The sequence below is a fragment of the Pistacia vera genome, unplaced genomic scaffold (genome assembly GCF_008641045.1).
Source record: "Pistacia vera cultivar Batoury unplaced genomic scaffold, PisVer_v2 Contig592, whole genome shotgun sequence".
In the NCBI taxonomy this organism is placed as follows: domain Eukaryota; kingdom Viridiplantae; phylum Streptophyta; class Magnoliopsida; order Sapindales; family Anacardiaceae; genus Pistacia; species Pistacia vera.
This window is the reverse complement of record NW_022196437.1, coordinates 169118-191816: the sequence shown is the minus strand read 5'-3', so window position 1 is coordinate 191816 and position 22699 is coordinate 169118. Positions and strand designations below refer to the sequence as shown.

Here is a 22699-nt window from a genome sequence, read left to right as displayed (position 1 = left end):
TATCACATAAGAAGAGTTTATTCAGCTTTATGCACATTATCTAACTATAAAAATGAAGCTAAATTTTGTAATACACATGAAAATTTTGAAATTTTGCAACCTTAAAAGGATGAATGCTTTTTTGACTCACCCAGTGTTAAATTTGTACAAGCGAAGGTGTAAAATTAACATCAATACATACAGCGTCAAATAGCAGGGAGTTTAATTCCCCATAGTCAAGTTTTTAAAATGCAAGAGCTGCCCCTGCCATTTCCCAAGAACCAAATACTGAAACAAGAACTTTGCTCGGTGGGTGGTTAGTAAATACTGATTATGTGGAACAAGCTTCAAGTTTTGGAAGGAGACTTCGCCAGGCATCAGCGATACTATTGGCTAGTCGTGCCTGTCCTTTTGCAAATTTATGAAAAGCGATTCCCATATCCAATGTTTTCTGCTCCTGAAATCGTACTATCTCTTCATTCATTAAGCGTACAATCACCTCAAATCTCCTCGTTGCCTCCTCACTCTCTGCCTTCAACTGCATCCAAAACCAATGTTAGTTATACAGCATAGATTGTTTAGGCATCCACCGGATAATGTTTTTTGTAAACTGACTTACTTCCTTGTACTCAATCTCGGCCTCCCCAACCCTATCAGACCGTGTCAGCATGAGCTTGTCACTGCAATCCAATGGATACAGACAGATTACTGATCAATGACACAAAAAATGGAGGAAAATAAAAGATAAAGAAGCGCCTACTTTCCTGACTTGGGAAATCATCAGGTTTCATCCCTTTCATTAAAATTTGTCATTGTGTTAGTGTAAGATGTGCCTCTTAACAAAATAAACTGCCTATTTGATAGTATTTTGCAAATTGTTTCTACAAATGAATTCCAAAATTTTAAACAGGAAACAGGATGCCGTATTTTTAACATACCAGCAAGTATTTAGTACCAATTTTCTAAAACTAGTATTCTGAAAACAAAAACCATGAAAAAGCACTCAAATGATTTTCATTTTTGAAAAAAGTAAAGATCTTAATATAATCATTAAAATTCCCAACCAAAATTCCTAATGATAATAAAAATAATCAAATCAAACTGCTTCCAAAAAGGTTATAAAAGCATCAAATAATTTAAAACTACTTTCTGGTCTTGAGATATAATTCAGAAAACAGTGAACACAACTTAAAAATTGTTTTCCCATTTCTTCAACAGAAGTTAGAAAAAGGTTCTATATTTCTGAAAATGTTTTCCAAAATAGTTACTGGAAATCATATTTTGTAAAATGTAAACAAAGGCACCCTACTCAGCCATCAAAATTCAAGGAAATGTTCCAACATTCAAGTAACATGTACTTGATGACAACATGTTAATGTCCTATTTGACACTAAAAAGGCCTTCAAATTTTCCTCAAGGATGAGAAGAAAATGTGACTGTAAAAATTAAATAGCGCTTTGTTATTAGCACACTATCCTGGTGTTAGAGCTCACACTAAAATCAAGGTAGTAGGTCAAAGATTATCCTGACTAAGGAGAGTAACTAAGAGTAAATATTACGAAATACGAAAAAAAATAATAGTCAAAGCAATTCGCAAGTAGATTTAAGCATAAAAACATTTTAAGAAAATAGCAGGCAAGAATCATACAGGTTTATCTCCTTCAACTTGATGGTTTCAGCCAGTTCACACTGTTGCCTGAAGGCATTAGCTCTTTCTGCTATCGTTGCCTGCTTTGAAATACAGAAGCAAAGAATTCTCTCATTAATGAATAGACCAGATTGCAAAAAGAAGGGAGAGGAGAAACTTCTATTGATGATTTATCATTATTAGTATTTCTTAACCCACTTAAAATGTTATTTTATATACCCATAAGTCCTTTGACCTTCCGTACATGTTAATCAAGTTGTAAACTAGGGGCTACATCTAGACACTATAATCTTGGTGGTTAGGAAACTTGTAGGATATAATATTCCACAAAGGTGGCCTTAAGAGGATTTAAATCTTTGACCTCTTAATTGAAACCAAGGCTTCTATAACTAAGCCCAACCCTTGGAATTCACTTTCAATGATTTTAGTGTCAATTTTTAGCTGAACCAGACAGGTAAAGTTAAACCTGATCTGAAAAGAAACCGTGTAATTTGTAGTAAATTTATTTCTATAAAGCTGGTGGGCAGTCTCTGAGCATTAATAAAGTTAAAAGTCTAACTCACCTTAATGGATTGCACTGCCCGAACATAGTCCTTCAAGGGTTCTTCAAAATTCATCAAGAGTTGATGGGCCTGTACAGTAATGAAATACAGTCATAAATTTATAATTTAGTATTATAATTTCAAAACTATTATGAATAATGAAACCAATTCTAAGTCATCAGCAAATCAACATCACAAACACAGACATGCATGCTGGTAAACACACTTGATAAACAGCCTACTCCGAAGTTCTCATTTTTTAATTATAATTAAAGCCTACCTCCTTCTGCAGCTTTATTGATAATGTCTCAGATTTCACCCCAAGCTCAGAAAACGTTTTTCCAAGAGAATCTCCTTCACAAGCACCAAGAAGCTTGGCTGCTTTACCAAAATCTGACAAAGATTGCCCTAACTCTGAAATTGGACAAACAGTTACATAGTNTTGTTCTTAATTAATTATCATAATAATTATATGGATTGCTTTTATTGACACATTCTTAATAAAATCTTTTTGAGCCATGATTCTTGTTATCCACCATGAACGATACTTCCGAATCCAGAAGGAGGATTTTTGAATCCACGAAAAAAAAAAAAGTCGAATCCACAACAAAACAATTTTATTAATAAGTCATTGATTATTGTTTGTAACATAACAAACATATTTACATAATTGATAGTATTAACCGAACACCCAATTGGGGCGGAGCCAAATAATATTTTCCGAGGGGGCCAAAATATTATCTTTAATGAATAACGGAGCCCAAAAGTAATTAGAAAGTTACATTTACTATTTTATTGGGGCTAAAGTGTTATCTTCTAAAATTAGGGATAATCAGAATAAGAAAAACTACATTTAAAGGGGTTAAACATATTTTTTCTATATAAATTTTAAAAAATTTTGTGGGCTTGGGTTAGCCACGGCCACCCCAGGCCTAAAAGTAACTCCGCCCCTAACGCTCAGTTAGGTTTGGTTTGATGTATATGACACTTTAATGAACCAAACTTAACCTTGATCCCTAAACGTTAATTTAAGCCGAAAAACCAAAAAAATGTATCCTAGAACCCTACCATATATGAAGAAAATAATGCAAGATTTTGGCGCATTCATGCTCTTGTATACTTGTACAACACAAAACGAGTTCACAAATCACATAGGAGGATCTATACAAAAGTAAGTGCAAAAACAATTAGTTTGCTTACACTCCCCAACAGCATTTGGGAATTCTGAGCATGCCTGGTTGCATTTCTCAATCTCACATTTCTTCATTTCAATTAGCTTGTGACATGTATGCTCTGGGATCCTTGTTCCATGCACAAAATTTACACCCAAAGATGGGCCAAAACCATCACCTGTTCAACCCCAAAAAATAAAAAAGAAGAAAAAAAATTAATAGAGAACTTCGTACATCAGTCGTATTTGGAATGTAAAAGAAGAACCTGAGAGGAGGAGGGGGAGGAGGAGGAGGAGAGGGAAGAGCAAAGAAGAAATCTTCATGTTTTGAACTGAAGTGGGTGATTATTCTGATGAGGTTTCTTCTTCTCTGTAAGTTTGTATTAATGGCGAAACTGTGTGTTGCTAAAGTGAGTGAGTGAAGATATACTTGAAATTGTTTATTAAAAAGAAAGAATAAAGTGAAATGTTCAGCGTCAACTTCACTTTCTCAAGTACTTGTTTCAAGCTTCTTTGACTAGAGACAGAGAACTTATTCTTTCCTTCTTATATACTTCTTTCAACTGTGCCATTTTGAAGCCTCCAGTCTTCTTTTCCTTTGTATCAATTGCCAAGCCAAGTTTTCATTATATTATCAATAACCATTTGTTTTATTATGCTGATGAGATTTGCTACACTTAACGGGGATCCTCTCTCTGGATATTTATATATATATATATATTTTGGTATCTAACGGTGTTCGAGTTAACTTTTGCTTACCTTGACTATTCTCCTTAAAACGGTCAAATAAGTATTCAGTAACTACCCCTTATTAATAGTCATAAAATTCAAGCTCAAAATCTATTGAGTAACACACCCAATAGTCCTAAGCAAACCACCAAACTATCTAGTTCTTAATCTTGATTTGGATTCTCTGCTAATTTGTTTGAAAGATCCAAAAACATGTCAGTTCAACCATCTAATGAATATGATTGATTTTTTAATTTTATTTTCTTTTTTACCCAAAAGATACTACTTTTTCTTAAATTCAACTTTACTTGGATGGTAGTTCTTTCTCGTCTATCATACACACCATNGAACGTGTTTGGAGTTAGGTACGGATCTGAGATCAGTGTGCTCGGATCCGGGTTCCAGGACCTGAAGGCTTGCCAACCGGGGTTCAGCAGGGGCATCAAATTTTCGATTCCCTGGGAGTCAACATTCATAACAGTCTCGTTGAACAAATTTTCGATTCCCTGGGAGTCAGCATTCATAACAGTCTCGTTGAACAAATTTTCGATTACCTGGGAGTCAGCATTCATAAGAGTCACACAATGATTTTTGAGTCTTTTAAGAATGTTGACGGCTTTGTCTTTGACCTCGCCGGACCCATGTTTGGTGAACACGCAAACAAGACTCCCTAACTGCAAAAAGTAAAAACATCAAAACAATCTATGAAGTAATATAAGAAACGTAGTAAAATAAATTACCTCAAAAATTTTATGTGATTGAACCGAATCAAACGACTTTCCATCGAAACGGTTTAAAGTTCCAAATATGGAATTTTTTTTGGCTTTGTTCTCGGCCCTTGTTTGGAACAATCTGTTCTCGTCTCCCATTATCTGCTCGTGCAACCTTTTGAGGATGTCATCCACGTCGTACGCAGCTAACACCTCCAAATTTTCCATGAGAGAGAAATATCACAAGCAAAGGAGAAACGGAAGGAAGAAAGTGCACAGTTTAGATGGCGGCCAGAAAACGAAGGGAGTGCACAGTGTAGATGGCGGCAGGAGAACGAAGGGACTGCACAGTTTAGATGGCGGCAGGAGAACGAAGGGACTGCACAGTTTAGATGGCGGCCGGAAAACGAAGGGAGTGCACAGGGTAGATGGCGGCAGGAAAAAAGTTTATAACATTGATGGTCCCAGGGATTAGGGCTTTAAAAAAATTATATATCCACAAAAGACTCCCAGGAAAACGAAGGGACTGCACAGTTTAGATGCCGGCCGGAAAACGAAGGGAGTGCACAGTGTAGATGGCGGCACGAAAAAAGTTTATAACATTGATGGTCCCAGGGATCAGGGCTTTAAAAAATTTATATATCCACAAAAGACTCCCAGCGCATTTTAGATATAGACAGTACCCTGATCACTAAGTATGAGCATTCAAATCTTAATTACACTACTTTATAATCTTTCTATCAAATTTCTTATAACATAATCATCCAATTAAATAAATATATACAGTAAGTTAAACATTAAATAGCTGAAAAATCAAAAGCACCTTGGTGATGATTCGATAGGAGACATAAGTTTGAACGCACATTGCCTAATTTCACAGGATCGGTGATCGATAGGAGATATAAGCATGAACGAAAAAGATATGGGGCTCTGTGTCGATCCTAATCCGCTTCTTGGCTTTCCATTTAAAAAAAAAAAAAATCCAAAAAATTATAATTATAACCGAAAAATATGAGTTTAATTAGTTGTATGGGTAGATTCGTAATTAATGTGGTAATTAGGAACTCTAAATTCGAAGAGAAGAAGAAGATAGAAATGAGCAGGACTTATTTTAAACTAAGCTTTTAGTAGTTAATATTCAAGCTTAATGGTCAATGGTGGTCTGGTGGTTATAGTAGAGTAGTTATATGAATAGAATTCTGTGGCCATTTTTGTAAACTTTTGTTTTTGTGAAACCTAGTTGAAGGTTGCGTGCATGTGGCTGGTAAATGGCTACGGAAGCTGAAATTGTTGAGGAATTAGATTTCATTTACAAAGAAAAACTAGGAATGCATTTGCTTCCAAATGATGTAAGTTAGATATCCGAAACCTTATTTTACATATCGAATTCCATCAGGTCAATTGAATAATTAGGACCATGTTTGTGTGCTGAGGTGGTTTAGATTGGTTGTAGTTTCTTAGAAGATGTATTATTTCACATTTTGATTCATGTTGGAGTAAAATGACATTTTATCATCTATGTTTTTCAATTGAAAGATCAAATAAGTAAACATTGCTATTGGTTTTTGAACCTGCCTAAATATGTGTTCTTTGCACTATCTTCAGGCAGAAACTGGGTTTATGTATTCTAGCTGTGTTGAAAGGGCTGACGAGAATCTTTATATTCTGCTGCCCTCACAATTCTGCTGAATAAATTTTTGGAATCTCCTACTTTCATGCTTACACGAATAGGAGGCTCGATTCCCATCTCCTGACTAACCTAAAAATTGGAAAAGGAAAGGAAATTATTTGTTCTCCATAATCAATGACTAGCAATTTCTATAGGAACAATCATCCAAAGATGTTTATACTTGTACGTAGTCTAAGTAGCCAAAGATAGTTCTGTACCATTGCTGAATCTTGTACAGTGATTTGACATGGATCCAAGTCATCCTTGACTGCAATAAGAAGGCATGGCACCCCATGACCGCTGACTTCCCCTTGCCTAGCAACCTCCACCAGCAGTTCCTTTGTCCTTTTCCATGAATGTTCAACTGAACTGGAAATTAGAAACAATGCAGTTCATGATATCTACATATTCAAATAAATTAAAATATCATGACCAAACAACTCACAAACAACATAGAGGGAACGAAATTAAATTACTGTGCATACATACTCTTGTTAAATCACAAAAAGACAACGAAGATAAATTAAAAGCATCACCCCAATTTTAATTCTGACCATGGTGCACAGGCAAATGCATGACAGAAGGGAGAGAAGAGGCAATAAATCCAATAAAATGACAGTAGTAAAGAAATACATAGACAAACAATCACAAGCACTTATCCAACAAGAAGAGTTCACGTTGCAAATATATGCATAAGAGTTTTTAAGTACCTATCATAGACGAATAAAGCAACATCACAGGTTGCCACTATATTCCTTATATGAGAGAAATTCTTTCACTCCATCTTTGGGTATTTCTTGAAAAATAAGTGTCTTCTTAGTCCCCTGCACCATGATCATCAAATTTGTGACGTCCCAAGACAATGAGAACATGTATAACACAATTTACAAGAGATCAGAATGCTGAAAACATAGAAAAATGCCACTAAATCTGCAACGTCTTATTACAGATGAACATGTATAATATCCAGATTTCAGAATGATGATAACATAAATCTGCAACGTCTTATTGCATCAGCTTTATTCAATTCTTCATCAGTCTACCCTCATTCTCCAAGCTAAAATTGAACGTTTATAATGCACAAGAATCAGCATACTCCATTAAGTTTACCCTAATTCTCAAAGCTAAAATTGAACATTTATAATATACAAAAATCAGCCTATTTTATATTGCGCACACTACCTTAAAACTAACTACTTTAAACGTAAGAGCTTAAAAAAAAATCCAACTAAAAACAAATCAAATCAAATATGAAACAGGAGTTATGCACATACGAATGTACAATGTGTACGGACAGTGTACCTGGAAGAGGTGTCGATGATGGTGACAGTGCGCGATCGCGGTAGAAATGGAGAGGGAGGCGCGTGGGAGAATGAACTGGAAAGACCTTTCCCCAGACCGATCCGAAGGCCACAACCAATATAAGGCTAGATTTTCCGGTGCCTCGGTCGCCAACCACCACAATTCTCACGCTGGTCCTGGCATTTGTTCAAGATTTAAAAAATTTTGAGGGTTTGGTTTTGAAGAAATCAGAGCTTGGAGAGAGCAATTGGTGAAGGAGTGTGTGTATTTGGTAAAGGGGTTTTTGCGCGAGAGAGAAGAATGCTTGAGGAAAAACGTTTAGGGTTGAGGCTTCAAGCATGATTGGGAGTTTGGGACCGTTGGATGTACGGGTGTTAAATGGGCCGGGTAACCCGACAGCGGTCTTCTGAAGTGTGGTGGTGTTGATCGGGTCTAATCGAACGGCCCGTGAGCCATGAAACTAAAATGGCAAAACGTTTTGTATTAATTCGGGGCTTAATTTCATTTGCTCCGGAGATGGCCAAATCTAAGGAGTTAACTGGATCAATTTTTACTTAACCCCACACACCCCTCCCCCGACCCCCCCCCCCCCCCCCAAAAAAAAAAAAAAAAAAGAAAAAAAACAAAAAAGCATAAAAATCTCACTATGTAAGAGGTTTTTTTTTTAATTTATTTTTAGCAATAATGTTAGGTCTATAACTTAATCTCACAATCTTCTCTCCCAACCCTTGACGTGATAGTTCACAATTGGTCAGCTCATACATGGGTCTCGCTTATTCAATGCGAGCTAACCAATTATGATATACCATGTCCCAGTTTGTAAGAGAAAGTTGTAAGATTGAGTTGTGGACCTAATATTACTTATATTTTTAGAGAGTTTTCTGATATTTTAAGGGATTCTTTTATTATTTTATGATGATTTATAAGAGATTATTATCATTTTTAAGGAGTTTCATCATACAAATTTTATATAACAAAGTTTTTCAGCAGTTGAGTGATAAAACACTGCGTTTTGAAATCTTAAATGGAAAGTAAATAATTAAAAAAAATTATGTTTGGTCAATTTCTAATCTTTATGATAAATTGTTGCTAGAGTTTAGGTTAAGATTATGTTAGATTAGATTTGTGCAATTTTTTATTGCTGAACATTTGTTTGATGGTTTATTACTTGATTATTGTGATTGGGTGTTTGTGAAGAGGTGATTTTGTTGTTTTGTTGGAAGAAACTGATAAATGGAAATGATAGGAAGTCACAAAAAATCATAAAGTAGATTGCAAATTTGCTCGATAGCCCTTATCAGACACAATCGGGTTAATGGGGTCAATATTTGAAATGGTGATAAAAGCCCCCATGTGGTGATATCGGAAGGCATCAAACACTTACTATTCTAAATTTAGCTCAATACCTTCCGATATGATCCTATGTGGCACCGTAGTGCATTTGTGAAAATAACCTGATAGGGGTATTGAGTGGTTTAAGACATATTCAGGAGCTTTATATATTAACAAATAGGGATGATTTGGTAGTTTAGGGCATGTAAGTAATGACTTGATTGGAGTATTGGGTGGTTTGGAGTGGTTTTGGGCACTTTTACATAACATTATTGCTTGTGTGAAACTAAGTTTTTTTTTTTTTTTTTTGGTTTATTTCCAACATATATGTTATTATATATTATTTTCCTGTGATTAAAAAATAATTTGCAACTTTGTAGGGGGTAAATGACAATTATTAAGAATATTTTCATAACATCGGAATATGTGGAGCACTACAAACCATATGTTACCAATTGTTGCTAATTATCGACCCTCGCTTGTTGAAGAAGATAGGTTACTTTGGAAAATACATGAATTGTGGTTCAAAAATGGCAAAATTTGAGGTGAAGAGGTTATTACAAGATGTCATACTATAACAAGATACATAGTTTAATGATTGTAGCGCATTTACGTTAAAGTTTGTTATTATAAAGTACCTACAATGTGTTGCTTTCCTGTATTGAGAGACATGATGGACACACACTTAGGAGGCGTATTGTGTATTCTATTTTCTATAGAGAAATGCTTTTATAGTAGTAAATTAATAAACCATGTAACTATACATGCTTTTATTGAAGTTTAATGATAATATTTGTTTTTGTATATGTGTTTAAATGAGTTTGTGGACAAAATATGCTCATGATTAGATTGTTCAATGCTTTTAAATGGTATGGTTCATTATAACTGTAAGTATTAATTCTTTCAAACCGGAAATTTAGAATTACGCCGATTATCATGCCTTATTGATTTATAATCGTAATAACTCCTTTATACTAGAATACTCATAGAAATACATATATTAAAATACATATATTGTAGTAAAAGTAGATGGGCCCAAAATTTTTATTTTATTACATATAAACATTCTTTATACAAGATAGAGCATCATTTATAGAAAGTCATCAAAACAGTGGACAGTGTAGCTATTACTCCTCGCTTGCCAACACCTAGATCCTGCAATCACAAAGAAAACAACGGGATGAGCACAAAATAATGCTCAGTAAGTAAATCCTCTACTTGTCTGTCACCGTAACTCTTTCTCTTAATTCTTTCCTTACACTCTTCTCATGTCATTTATTTTATGTTTATGTTTCTGTTTCTCATAACTCCTTTCTATTAACTTTCTGTTGTAGGTCACAGCCTTATCTTACCGGAGGCACGGCTGGATACTCATCCACTCTTCGTGACCCTACTCATTCTCTCTCTTTATTCTTTCTCATGTTTGCTTATTCTTTCTCACTTGAATGTCACGGCCTCATCTTACCGGAGGCACGACCAGGTGGAGTTCACAAAGCACCAACCCACTCTTCGTGACTTCTACTCATTCTCTGTCGATCGGACTCGGTTATGCATGGATTTGGAACCCTTGACCATGTGAGTGTATATTCTCTCTCTCTCTCTTGAATGTCATGGCCCCATCTTACCGGAGGCACGACTGGGGATCACAAAGCACCCACTCTCGTAACCATTCTACTCATCACTCACGGGCTCCCCATCGCATAACCCATTCTATTCTTTTCTTTAGCACTACTTTGTCTTTATTCTCTAGTGATTATTCTCTCTTCTCTTTACTCTTAATGTAGCTTATACTCAAAATTCTCTACTCTTTCTCAAGCTACTTCTCAAGTGCACAATTAATGCATATGGATGGCTCATGCTCATTAATGCACTTATGAAACGCAATTATGCCATGTAGCAATAATTAAGGTTCTCTACTCTTACTCATGTCCCTTTTAAACATTTCATCAAACAACTCATGTGCATACAAAAACTCTACTTTAACTATAACTCTATTTCTTTCTTAGACCATCCATATTTGGAGTAAAACTCCCCTATAATAATTCTAAATCTGTCAAGGAAAGGCACTTCAAATTCTCTACTCAACTTCTTCTCAAATTCGGCCAAACTTCAATTGGCCATCGTAACCTTGACTCTACTTCTCTTAGCTCAAAGAACCATTTATCAACACATCAACTCATCAACAATTACAATCTCAGCAATCAATCTCACAATTATAAGTATATAAATACATATCAATTCATTTGATTGCTTAAATCTTAACTTGGGTTGGATTTACTTATCTTATGAGTGAGTGATTCCACTAGCACTTCTCTTCTCCTTTGGTAGGTAACCTTTTCTCTACAACTTTAAATAATAATACAATAAGACCTCCACATATTTATAGGTAAATTTCACATCTAGAGCAAGGATCCTTAGCTTAGGATGCCTTAGATCAACTTTCTACCAAAAGCTACTCAAAAGCCCTCTAAAATCCTTGAAAGATTGAATGAAGAGTTGAGAGAAAATGGTGAATGGGAATGGCGGTGGAGTAGAGAAAATGAAGGGTTTACTAAGCTTAATCCCTTTTTAGCTCATATTTTACACATGCATTCCCATTTTGCCCTTGCTCTTTCTTGGAAATTCCATCATTTTCCTTTAATTCCTTACACTCACACCCCTAACTCTAACACATTCTCCATGTAATTTTCTTACATTTCACTCCCTACTTTTCTTGCTAATTAGGGGTAGAATGGTCACTTTACCCCTATAGAAAAATTCTCTAGAAACTTCACCCAACGTTTTAGTCGACTTGTCGCCGCGGCGAAGACCTTTCTTTGCCCGGACGAAAAATTACAGAACCTACCATGCCGATTGCAGAACCTACATCGCCGTTGCGAAGATTATTCTTTGCCCCGGCGAAGTCTGTAACTCCAAAATTCACCAAGTCTTAACCAATTTCAGGGCAAACTATCAACCAAACCAACACATACATTCAACCAAGGGCCAACCAACCAAAATTAACAATATACTAACTCAAATAAGAGCAAAACAATAAACATGTAGGTAATACAACAAACATTAGCTACGTACCTCAAGTGGGGCTTTACACCAATTATAGATACTGATCATTATATGGAAAAATACATTTAGAATATAAGCTACAAAGCATTAATCACACCACTTAGGTATGGCTACAGTGTAAGTAATCAATAGTTCAATACATTATAAGCTAAAAAACATACGATCAGTAAAGTGTAAATCATTTATACATTGCAATATTGAAGGAAAAATCTTCCCTTGTACATATTGTATTGGACTATCGAACTCAAACTCCAAACGCCCTCCGTACTTCTCAAGAACATGAATAACATCCATTGTTCTTGCAAAGTTAATATAAGATGTTATATATGCAAAAGTATAAACAATTTCAGAATTTGGAACACAAAATAAACAAAGTACTAATTCAACCCGACAATGCTCGATATCACTTGATACATATCAATCATGCATTATTCTATAACCCATAATACTCGACATGGCTCGATATCACCTTATCCACTTTGTCGAGTGTTTCTACTTCAAATATGCCCTATACCTTATTATTGGGTGCCTATTAAGTTGCTAAAAATATATGCCTGATAGTGCCCAATTATCAAGTATCTGGCATTAGTTTTCTTCTACCTCTAGCATAAACTTGGTTGAAACTACTCCAAATTCACAACCCAAATGATTTTATATACATTCTTATTTACAAATTAACACAACAAGCATACATATTATCCATTGCAAACTTATATACAATATATCATATCAAATCTATAAGAAATTTTCAATTATATACTAATTTACCAAATATTCCAAATCATCAAAAAACATACCTATTGGTTGTGGTTTCTAATGGATGAAAAACTCAACAAATGAGCCAAGTATGAAGTAACGTCTTCTTCTCAATAAAACAAAGCTTCAATTGTTAGTGTATGTGCCCTAAAACCAATGATAGATGTAAACTTTGGGGAAACATTTATATATAAACTTTGTAATGTTTTAACATTAATAAAATGACGATTATTCTATGCTACTTTGAGCTTGTTCTGGAAAGAATTCTATTTTCAAAGAGTTTGAGAATATGAGTATCAAGATTCTTTCATGTGACTCACTCTTAAGTATGTTCTTGATTAGAGGTGATAATAATTGGGGGCAATATTATCGCAAGATCAGCATTACTATGTGCCGCCATTGATTAGCATGAGATGTTGATGGTTGGGTGATGAGACTCATATCATAAGGGAATGAGTAATGAGGTGATTTATTAGAGAATGAAGCATCGAAGATGATTATTGGATGATTGATCACATGGGTATAATGTCTTCAGTCAATGATCATTGTTTTGTGCATTAGTGTCACTTTATCCCTAGACCTAAGATGCGATCATGTCTTGTGCATGGGAGCTCGTGGTTCTTCAGTACGTTATCACTAGATTGTTTATATCTAGTGTGTAGTGCTTGTTGGTCATGAGTTAATCATGTACGGAGTCATATGCATATTCAATAAGGAATCTGATGGCTCAGACATTATGAGCTTGAGCATTCCAAGGGATCAACGAATGTGGAGGATGTGTTTTCTAAATAGTTTCATAGAAACACAATTCCACATTTTAAGATGATCTGAATTATGTGATCAAATTAGGGATTTGACTATACCATGGTCTACACTTGATCGGAACACAACATCAAAGGGAATGAGGTGACATGACTGAATGCTCAATTTTACAGGTTCATATGATCACACTTCATTCATTGATTGGCGGCCATGATATACTACTAGGTGTCACTCATGATCTGTAAGGAAGATGGATATCAAGAGTTGATATTTACCTCATGCCAATCGATAAATGAATCTAGAAATGTCACACACATTATCGATTTCTAAGCTTGATGGGAATCTGGAATTTTCTCATTAAAGAGTTAATGAGGATATTAAAGTTTCTAGAAGTCCTAATTGACTAATTAGTAGAATTGGTTAAAAGGGTATTTTTGTAATTGGATAAATTAATTAATTATTGATTGATTAATTAAAAATTAAGTCCAAATAAAGAGACTTTATAAGTGGATTTAATAATTAAACTTGGACTCAAATTGGGCTAGCACTTAAATAGGCCTAAGTTTAGTTATTAGTTAATCCATTAGAGAATAATTTAAACTGGAATAAGATATCCCAAGGATTGCCTACTAATCCATTTTTGGTGGCTATTTAAAAGAGGCTTAGGGTTCATTATTATATAAGAGAAAAATTATAAGAAAACCCTAGCCACCGATATTCTTTGCCATCCCAAGGAAGAATTTGTTCTTGATTCCATTGTAGTGAGTTAATTCCCATCAATGAGAGAGCTTGTGTGTATCGATCTAGAGGTACCACACTTGGGGTACTTTGTGAGGATTCAATGAGGAGAAAGAAAATAGCAAAGGAGCCGATAACTTTTTCTTACTCTTATTTTGTATTTCATGTTTTTGATACATATATACATGCATGTGTTATTTGAATTAAATCATTATTACCTTGATCATAATGGCACAATTAGGGAGGAAGTTTTAAAATCCGGGCAATCGGGTGCTTCCGCTAAACGTTCCTAACCCCCCAACATCAATAATATTGGATGATGTGATAACTTGTTAAGAAGAGAGAAAAATTGAGAAAAGAGAAAATAGGTGTTAGGCTAAGTGTTAATTGGAGAACAAGGGGACAATTTCGTCCAAATTGTGACATAAAATATGTAGAAGAAGTATTTAGTGAGAGTTTTTTTTTTTTTTTTGTTGCTATTTTTCCATTCAGTCCCTTAATTAGGGACACTTAATATAATTTCTTTATCCCAAAAACTGTTTTTTTTTTTTTAAATTTAAATATTTCTTTTTTTTCTTTTCATCATTTACGAAAACTCTTTCAAAAACTCATTTGCTTTGTCCCCACAACGACCCAATCATCATCCTTCAAACATAAGACTCTTTTTGTCTCCCTTCCAAATCAATTATTGTAAAGATTCCATTTTTTCAATTTTCAAGTAGCTATGCTTAAAGCCATACAGATTCTTGGTTCTTCTTCATCCGGGTTCGTTTCACAAATTTGGAGAAAAGGACATATATAGCAAATTTTAGAGCCAATCGAGTTTATGCAACTGGGTCTAAGTCTGAGTCCAACTCGGATGCTGTTTCTTCTTCTCAAGTTGCTGTTCAGTCTACTGTGAGTTATGTATGGTAGTTTATGTTTTTTACATTAATGGGTTTAATTTGGATTCTTTTGTAATTCTAAATTTGGTGTAATATTTAGTTTTTAGTTTCAAGACAAGTATTTTTTTTTTTTTTTGGGAATTTTGTGATTTTGAGTTTGGTGGGTTTGTGATAGAACATGGAGATTATTTGTTTATGCATAATGATTGTATTTTTATCATGAATTATTGAAAAATTTGGGTTTTAAGGGTTTGTGATGGAACGTGATTGGAGCTTTAGCGGTTATATATATAGAAAACATTTGTTTATGCATACTGTTGATGCTTGATTTTGACACCAACAACTTTGCATGTATAAAGTGCTAAGAAATCACACGTGAGCTGATTAAAGTGAGTGGGAAAGGTACTGTGAGCACAGTACCATGCAAAGACGTAAATGTAAAGTTAACAAGATAATTTTTTTAGTGGTTTAGATGCGTAAAGTAAATCCTACATCCATTGTATTTGTTTATATAAATTACTTTTTGATCGCTAGACAGGCTTACAAGAGGTTGCAAGCTACCATCTCGGATCACAAGTGCTTGGTGTTCTAAGTGTTATTAGAGAATGTCAAGCCAGTCACTTTCTAGTAGTGTGTCTTTGCTATTTTCTTTGTTGAATGCGTAAATGTCTAATCCAGATTTTATGAGACGGAGGTGCCTATTTATACCCGTTTAGCTTAAGGTAATGATTACACTTTTGTAAGTGGCCTCATGCCGTGAAGATCCCTCTTGTATTCCCATTTGTTGAGAACTCAAAGAATATCCTTAAATTAGATGGGGTCTGGATAGGTGTGCGAACCAAATTCATGCAGGCACAAAATCTTGAGTCGATTTGGGTCTATGAGAGCTATATTCTTTTGCCTATGGATATGTGTCATGTTTTGGACAGTGGAATGGTTTTTTGGATTCTGATTGGTGCTTGATGACGTCAGCATAGACCAGCCCTTATTTTAGGCATAACAGAAGTTCCTAGTTCTTGAGATTCAAAGTGTTGGATTTTGAGAACTTCATGATTATGCCATGACCTGATCTGGCTGGTCCTAGAGATGTGCACCCAATTTGAGAGCTAGGGCAACCACATTATTGGAGATGACCTGAGACTGGTTGCTGGGAATTGAAAGCTAGTCACTTCATGCGATCTGAGAGACTTGTCCTGATCCACGATCTAGAAAACTTGGATTTTTCCATGGCTAAGCTTTTGAACAATCTTAGTTGGTGTTCGCTTTTGATAATCTAAACAATGCCTCTTTTGAACAACCTTCTCAGATGTTTTTTGTCGCATTGATAACTGGTACAATAATAAAATAATTTTAATATGAAAAAAGTGATACTGTGCGCATTAAATGTTAGCCATGAACATTAAATGCTGGCCATGTAGAAACGACATTCTTTAGGGCGTATTTAATGTGGTTGAGATGATTATGCCGATGATTTTGATTCTCAATGGGAGTTTTCATCAGTTGGTTTTTGTCAAAACATAGGGTCACTCTTTTCGTGGATTGATGACATGTGGTTGGGATCAATGGTTAGAGGTTTGTTGCCACCCAAATTTTGCTTATATAAGGCAACCAAAGCGTCGTCCTTCCACCTTAAAACCCTAACTTTGCCCTAAATTCTGGAAACTTAAGAATTTTTCTCAGAAAACCTTGGTTTCTTGCTTTCCTAAAACTCATCCTTCTCACCCCGTTGATGCGAACTCAACATTACTTCAGAATACCTTTCTTTGGCGACTATAAGTTAAAAGACTTCTTCTATTTTACTTATTTTTTATACTTTTTTCAGCATTTTTACAATCATGGTGGTTCGTGGGTATCTGGTAGGGTAGACAAGAAATGTTTTCTGGGTTGTGCTCAAGGGAGTCACTGAAAAGCTTTGAAAACTTAGGGTAAAGAATCTTGGTGAATCTTTTTAGGATTTTCTAGGTTAGTGGTAGCATACCAGCCATGGGTGGATCCTTTGAGTTTTCTTATAAGTGTACTTCGAGGTAGATTATTCAGGGTTTGAATCCCTCTTGTTGTTGTCCCTTTGCAAATAGTAGAACCAGTGGAGTACCCAGCTACTGGAGTGAGTGGACACCAAGAGCCGAAATGGGGAAATCTAGTGAAGAGGACACCTTCAAACCTCATACCTCGGCCATAGGACTTGGAAACCCAAAGTACTCCAAGTCCATGATCATTGGAGAAGAGATTCAGAAGATCGCAGATCAGTATGCGATCATGGTGAACTTGTACCAAAAAAAAAAAAAAAAAAAAAAAAGTTTTAAGACCTAAGAGCCTCCCGAGGGAATGGTCTTGATCTTCAAAAGTAGGGTTGTGGTTCCTTTCCACCCCTTCATCTGGTCGATACACGACCACTTCGAGATTGTGCCATTCCAAATGATGTCGAATGGGTACATCATGGCAGTGATGATATACATTTTTTCCTGCGAGCACGACTTGGGAGAGCCTACGACGCTGGAGCTTGCATGTGCCTATATGCTGAAGAGAAGCAAGGATAAAGACTCGTATTATCTCTCCAAGCGATCATCGATCGAAAGAGGATTATTTGTTTATCCCAGTAATGCAGGAACTTATGAAACCAAATGCTTTTTCTTAAAGTATGTTGGGTTTTGTAATTTTCAAGACTTGTGTAGGTTTCCCTTTTCGTTTAGGTCATTTCCTTTCCTTTTTTCTTTGTCTAATTGTTGATTAACAAGCTTTTTGTTGTGTAGAAAACAAAGCGACTAAGTGACGGTTGTTAGAGGATCACAATCGCATTCAAGCTTTTGGTGCTTCCAAGAGGAACATAGTGACGTGAAGAGACCTATAATGACCAAGAATCTTTGGAAGTACAGGTTCTTTACCGCAGAGGCATATCTTGACTCTTTAGCTCATAAGTTTTCCTCTTTGTCAAATACTTAATTTTTTGTGTCTCTTTTTATGCTATTTGTTGATCGTACTGCTTTTGTGGTGATGTAGCAATGTAACCAAGGAGAATCAAGAGAACAATGGGGATTACATTCCCAAGACTATTCAGGGAGTCTAAGGCTAAAGAGACTCCAAGCAATGTCCCTGTAGCAGGGACAAAACTGGTGTTGAGAAGTGCCAGGAAGAGAAGCGACCTGCAAAAGCTTCTCAACCTAGGGTTGAGCCCCCAAGGAAGAAGTCAATGGCTTCAAAGAAGAGGAAAAAGATAGAAACAAAAAAGTCTGAATCTTCTTCCAATGAGCTCGAGCAGCGACCAGCTAAAAATCCCAAGGGTGGATCCGTGGTGGCTACCAAAGTTGCCCTTCCATTGAAGCCTCAGTCAAAGGACAAGCCAGTAGCTACTCAAGAAAAGGTCGGTAAGGCCACTCAGAAAAAAGTTGGGGAGACTTCTAAGGTGAGGGGTCGCAATGACTCTGTTCTAGACCTCATTGGGAAGCTCCTTGAGCATTTGCAGCTTTAACTCTTGAACATGCTTGATTGCCAACTGGAGACGAACTTCGAAAGGTATCAAAAGGCCAAGCCTTCTAACCTGCTGGTGATGACACTTTAGATGCAGAACTAGGTACAAAACCTTTTTCTTTGTGATCTCTATTGAGATCAGTCGAAAATCCTCTTTTTATGACTAACTCGTATTCATTCTCATTTGTAGGTTGCTTGTGCCTTGAACATCCTCCACAACAAAGCTAAGTTCACTTCTAATGAAAAAAGTTAGGAGTTGAAGGAGAAGGTTGTTAAACTAAGACAAGCCCTCACAACGATCAATGTGATTGCAAGGGAGGTTCAAGTTCTAGCGGACAAGCACTTGGAGGAAAAAGAGGCCTTTTTGAAAACGGATGATTTTCAGAAGAAGGAGCTGTAGAAGAAGAAGGATCTGAATATGGAGCTTTAGCTGAAGGTGGTGAAACTCACTAGAGTATGAAGCTTGAGGGAAAAAAAGTTTCAAAAGGAGGAAAAAGAGCTTTAAGAGAGTAGAGATCATGAGACTGAAGCATCTTCAGCCAAACTGTGGGCTATCATGGAGAAAGCCACTAGAGAGAAGGGCCGAGAGCTCGAGATCACTCACAAGCAAATCTCCTATTTGAATGAGCAGTTGTAGCTTTCTAAGCTCGAGGTAGAGAAGAAGTTGGGAAGTGGTCGTTGCAGGTTATCAGTAAAATATGCAAAGATAACCCTTATATAGACCTCACTAGCCTTCCCAAAGACTACTGAGATGCGATTGAAGCACTCTACAATGAGGAGATAGAAGTCAGGGAAGAATTGCCACCGTTCATTCATTCCGAGGATGAAAGGGACGAGAAGGATGCTCGTGAGAAGGGTGATCACGAAGAGCAAGAGAATCCTGAGGTCAGAGCTACTGATCTGGAGGTCGGAGCAATCGAGGCCAAAGATCTTGAAGACAAGGAAAATTGATCGTCCTCTTCTCTACTCGCCTTGAAGAAGCTTTATTCTCTTCATTTTTTTGTAGTTCTTTATGTTTCTCCTTTGTACATATTTTTTGAACTAATATATACAAGTTTTTATCATTTGTGATCGAAATTTTATATTCAAGCACCTCACTAAATGAACAAAATTCCTCTAATCACATAATTCGTACAGTATTGCAAAGATCAAATAACAAGATTACGAAGAGTTAATGTGACAACACTAGTAATTCTTGAAGAATAATCTTCTTGTTGATAAAATTTACAAGTACATGAGATCAAAAAGAATAAAAAGGAACTTGGACTTTACTAATAATAAGGTTGTATATGTTTAGCATTCCAAGCTCATGGTATCTCAAAGCCATTAAGTCATTTTAGATGATACATTTCTGGTCGTATGACCTTACCAACCCGAAAAGGACCTTCCCAGTTAGGTCCCAACACTCTTGTGCTAGGTTCTTGAGTACCAAGAATGATTTGTTTGAGGACTAGATCCTCGACCTAGAAGTATCTTCTTCTAACTGTAGAGTCAAAGAACCTCTTAACTTGCTGTTGATAGGAAGCTATTTGTAACTGAGCTTTGTTGCGATGTTTTTTGACTAGATCCAGACTAGCACGTATGAGTGCTTCATTGTCTGTCTCATTCTAAGATTTCCTCCATCTCATTGTAAGATTTCCTCCAAAGAGAACTTGTCCTGACCTCAACTGGGATCATTGCCTCACAACCATATGCTAGCAACATTGGTGTTTCCATAGTAGAGGTCCTTGGACTGGTTCTATATGCCCATAGAACCTTTGGGAGATCATCGGTCTAATTGCCTTTAGTTGCACCAAGTTTGGCCTTCAAAGTGTGTTTAATGGTTTTGTTAATAGCTTCAACTTGTCCATTAGCTTGCGGTGTTGCTATTGAGGCGATTTTTTTCTAAATCCCTAAATCTTCGCAAACTATTTGAATTCCTCATTTTTGAACTGTTTTTCATTATCTGGGATAAGGGTATGAAGAATCCCGTAGCAGCACACTATATTCTTGAAGACAAAGTCTTTGAGCTTCTTTGTAATGATGTGGGCCAAGGTTTCTACTTCGACCCGTTTTGTGAAATAATCCACTGAGACCATTGCATATTTGATGCCATCTTTACCGGTTGGCATGGGATTGATGTGATCAATTCTCCACATAAAGAATGGCCAAGGGTTGGTCATCGTTGTTAATTAGTAGGAAGGAGCTCACGATATGTTCGCGAATCTCTAGCATTTGTGACACTTCTTCACAAAATTGTAGGTATCTTCATGAAGTAAGTGTCAATAATATCCTTGTCGGATAGTTTTATTGGTGAGAGATCATGCGACAGTGTGATTACCATAGATCCTTTCATGTATCTCTCTCATGATGTAGTCTGCTTCTTCGGGGGTGTTTGTCTGAGCTTATGAAAATTAGCTTATAAGCAACAAGTGCTTATAAGCTAATTTTAGCTTATAAGCATTTGAAATTTTAAGTAATTTATGTGTTTGATTAAAGTACTTATAAGTGACTGATAAGTAGTTGATGTGTTTGGTAAAATATGGCTTATAAGTACATTTTATTATAAAATGACTAAAAAGGGTACTACATTAAACAAGGGTATACTATAAAATTTTAAAATTAAACAAGGAAAATGTGAAAATAAAATTGGTCAAACTCTGCTTAAAAAATAAAAAAAATAAAAAAATAAAAAAAAAAAAAAGGTACCTCCCCAACTTAGTTTTTTTTTGGCTTATAAGCTCAATTTATAAGTTCAAAAAAGTTATAAACAAATAGGTCAGCTTAATTTTAGAGCTTATTAGCTAGTTTGATTAGCTTATAAGTTTAGGCAAACACCGCCTTCATCTGTCACACATCGGAGCAGAGGGGTGCTAAATCCTCGTTTGTACAGTTGGTCTCCTATCAGAATGTAATGAGCAGCTCAAGTTTGTAGGAGTCTTGCCTTAATTTTACTGTTAGGAAGAACCCCTTCTTTGAGACACTGAATAATAGGAGTCATCCAGGTTATTGACTTTGTAGTAGCCATTGTTTGGTTGGGTGAGTTGATGTTAGGAGCTTCGATGTACTTGACCAGAATGTTGTCTAGAACATTAGAATCCAACAATGAAGCTATCTTAACCAAAGCATTCGCAACACTGTCTTTAGGGATTTGCTTGATCATGTCGTGCTTGAAGGACCCGAGTGCGATCTTAGCTTTCTTTAAGTAACTGATCATATTATCTTCTTTGGCTTCATACTCTCATATTATTTTATTGATGTCGATTACTTCTGACCCTATCTTTTCTGCTAATCGTAGACCAGCAAGTAGCACTTCATACTCAACCTCATTGTTGGCGGCTTTAAATCCAAATCTGAGGGCTCCATATATGCGAGCACCCTTAGGACTTACGAGTAGGAGACCAGCTCTAACTCTTTTTTTGTTGGAAGATCTATCAACAAAAAGACTCCATGTTGGTAGATTTTGGACGGTCTTTTGGATCGTGTCACTAGTTGGCTGATCTGGTACTTGATCTAGCTGATAGGAGAACTTTGATATGAAATCAACAATAGCTTGCCCTTTGATAGGTACTTTAGGCTTGAAGTGTAGATCAAATTTACTTGAGGCCTCTGGTTTCTGAAGGACTTGCCTAAGCAGATAATTAGTTAAGACATGGATGGTGTGGGCATGAAAATAAGGTTATAGCTTCCTGGAGACGATTACAAAGGAAAAGGCTAACCACTCCATTTTTGGATACCTTGTTTTAGCTTCCAATAGCCATTTGCTAATGTAATACATATGCCATTGAACTTTGTTTTCATCCTATATAAAGGCTGCACTGATTGCATGTTGAGAGACAGACATGTAGAGAAACAAGATTTCTCTAGGAAGTGGCTTGGACAGAAGATGTGGCTTTTCGAGGTGTTCTTTTATACTTTGGAAAGTTCGCTTACATTCTGGAGTCCATTCAAATTTTGTAACAACTCCTCT

The 22699-nt window shown here is 36.0% G+C and overlaps 2 protein-coding genes across 2 annotated transcripts in view; both read right to left on the bottom strand.

Annotated features, from left to right (window-relative positions):
* Positions 1-8: 8 nt before the first annotated feature.
* LOC116109996 lies at positions 9-6075 on the bottom strand. The gene is made up of 9 exons (XM_031396249.1): positions 4810-6075; positions 4413-4743; positions 3370-3519; positions 3238-3288; positions 2450-2583; positions 2191-2259; positions 1628-1707; positions 599-659; positions 9-517 (listed from the first exon to the last, which is right to left on the bottom strand). The coding sequence occupies exons 1-9, from the start codon at positions 5005-5007 to the stop codon at positions 311-313; spliced, it is 1281 nt and encodes a 426-aa protein (XP_031252109.1). The 5' UTR covers positions 5008-6075; the 3' UTR covers positions 9-310.
* Positions 6076-6256: 181 nt separating this feature from the next.
* Positions 6257-22699, bottom strand: part of LOC116109990 (mitochondrial Rho GTPase 1-like) — a 41161-nt gene continuing 24718 nt past the window's right edge. The window contains exon 13 of the mRNA XM_031396239.1: positions 6257-6538. Coding sequence (XP_031252099.1) covers positions 6407-6538 — 132 coding nt within the window. The 3' untranslated portion in view covers positions 6257-6406. The remainder of the gene's footprint in view (positions 6539-22699) is intronic.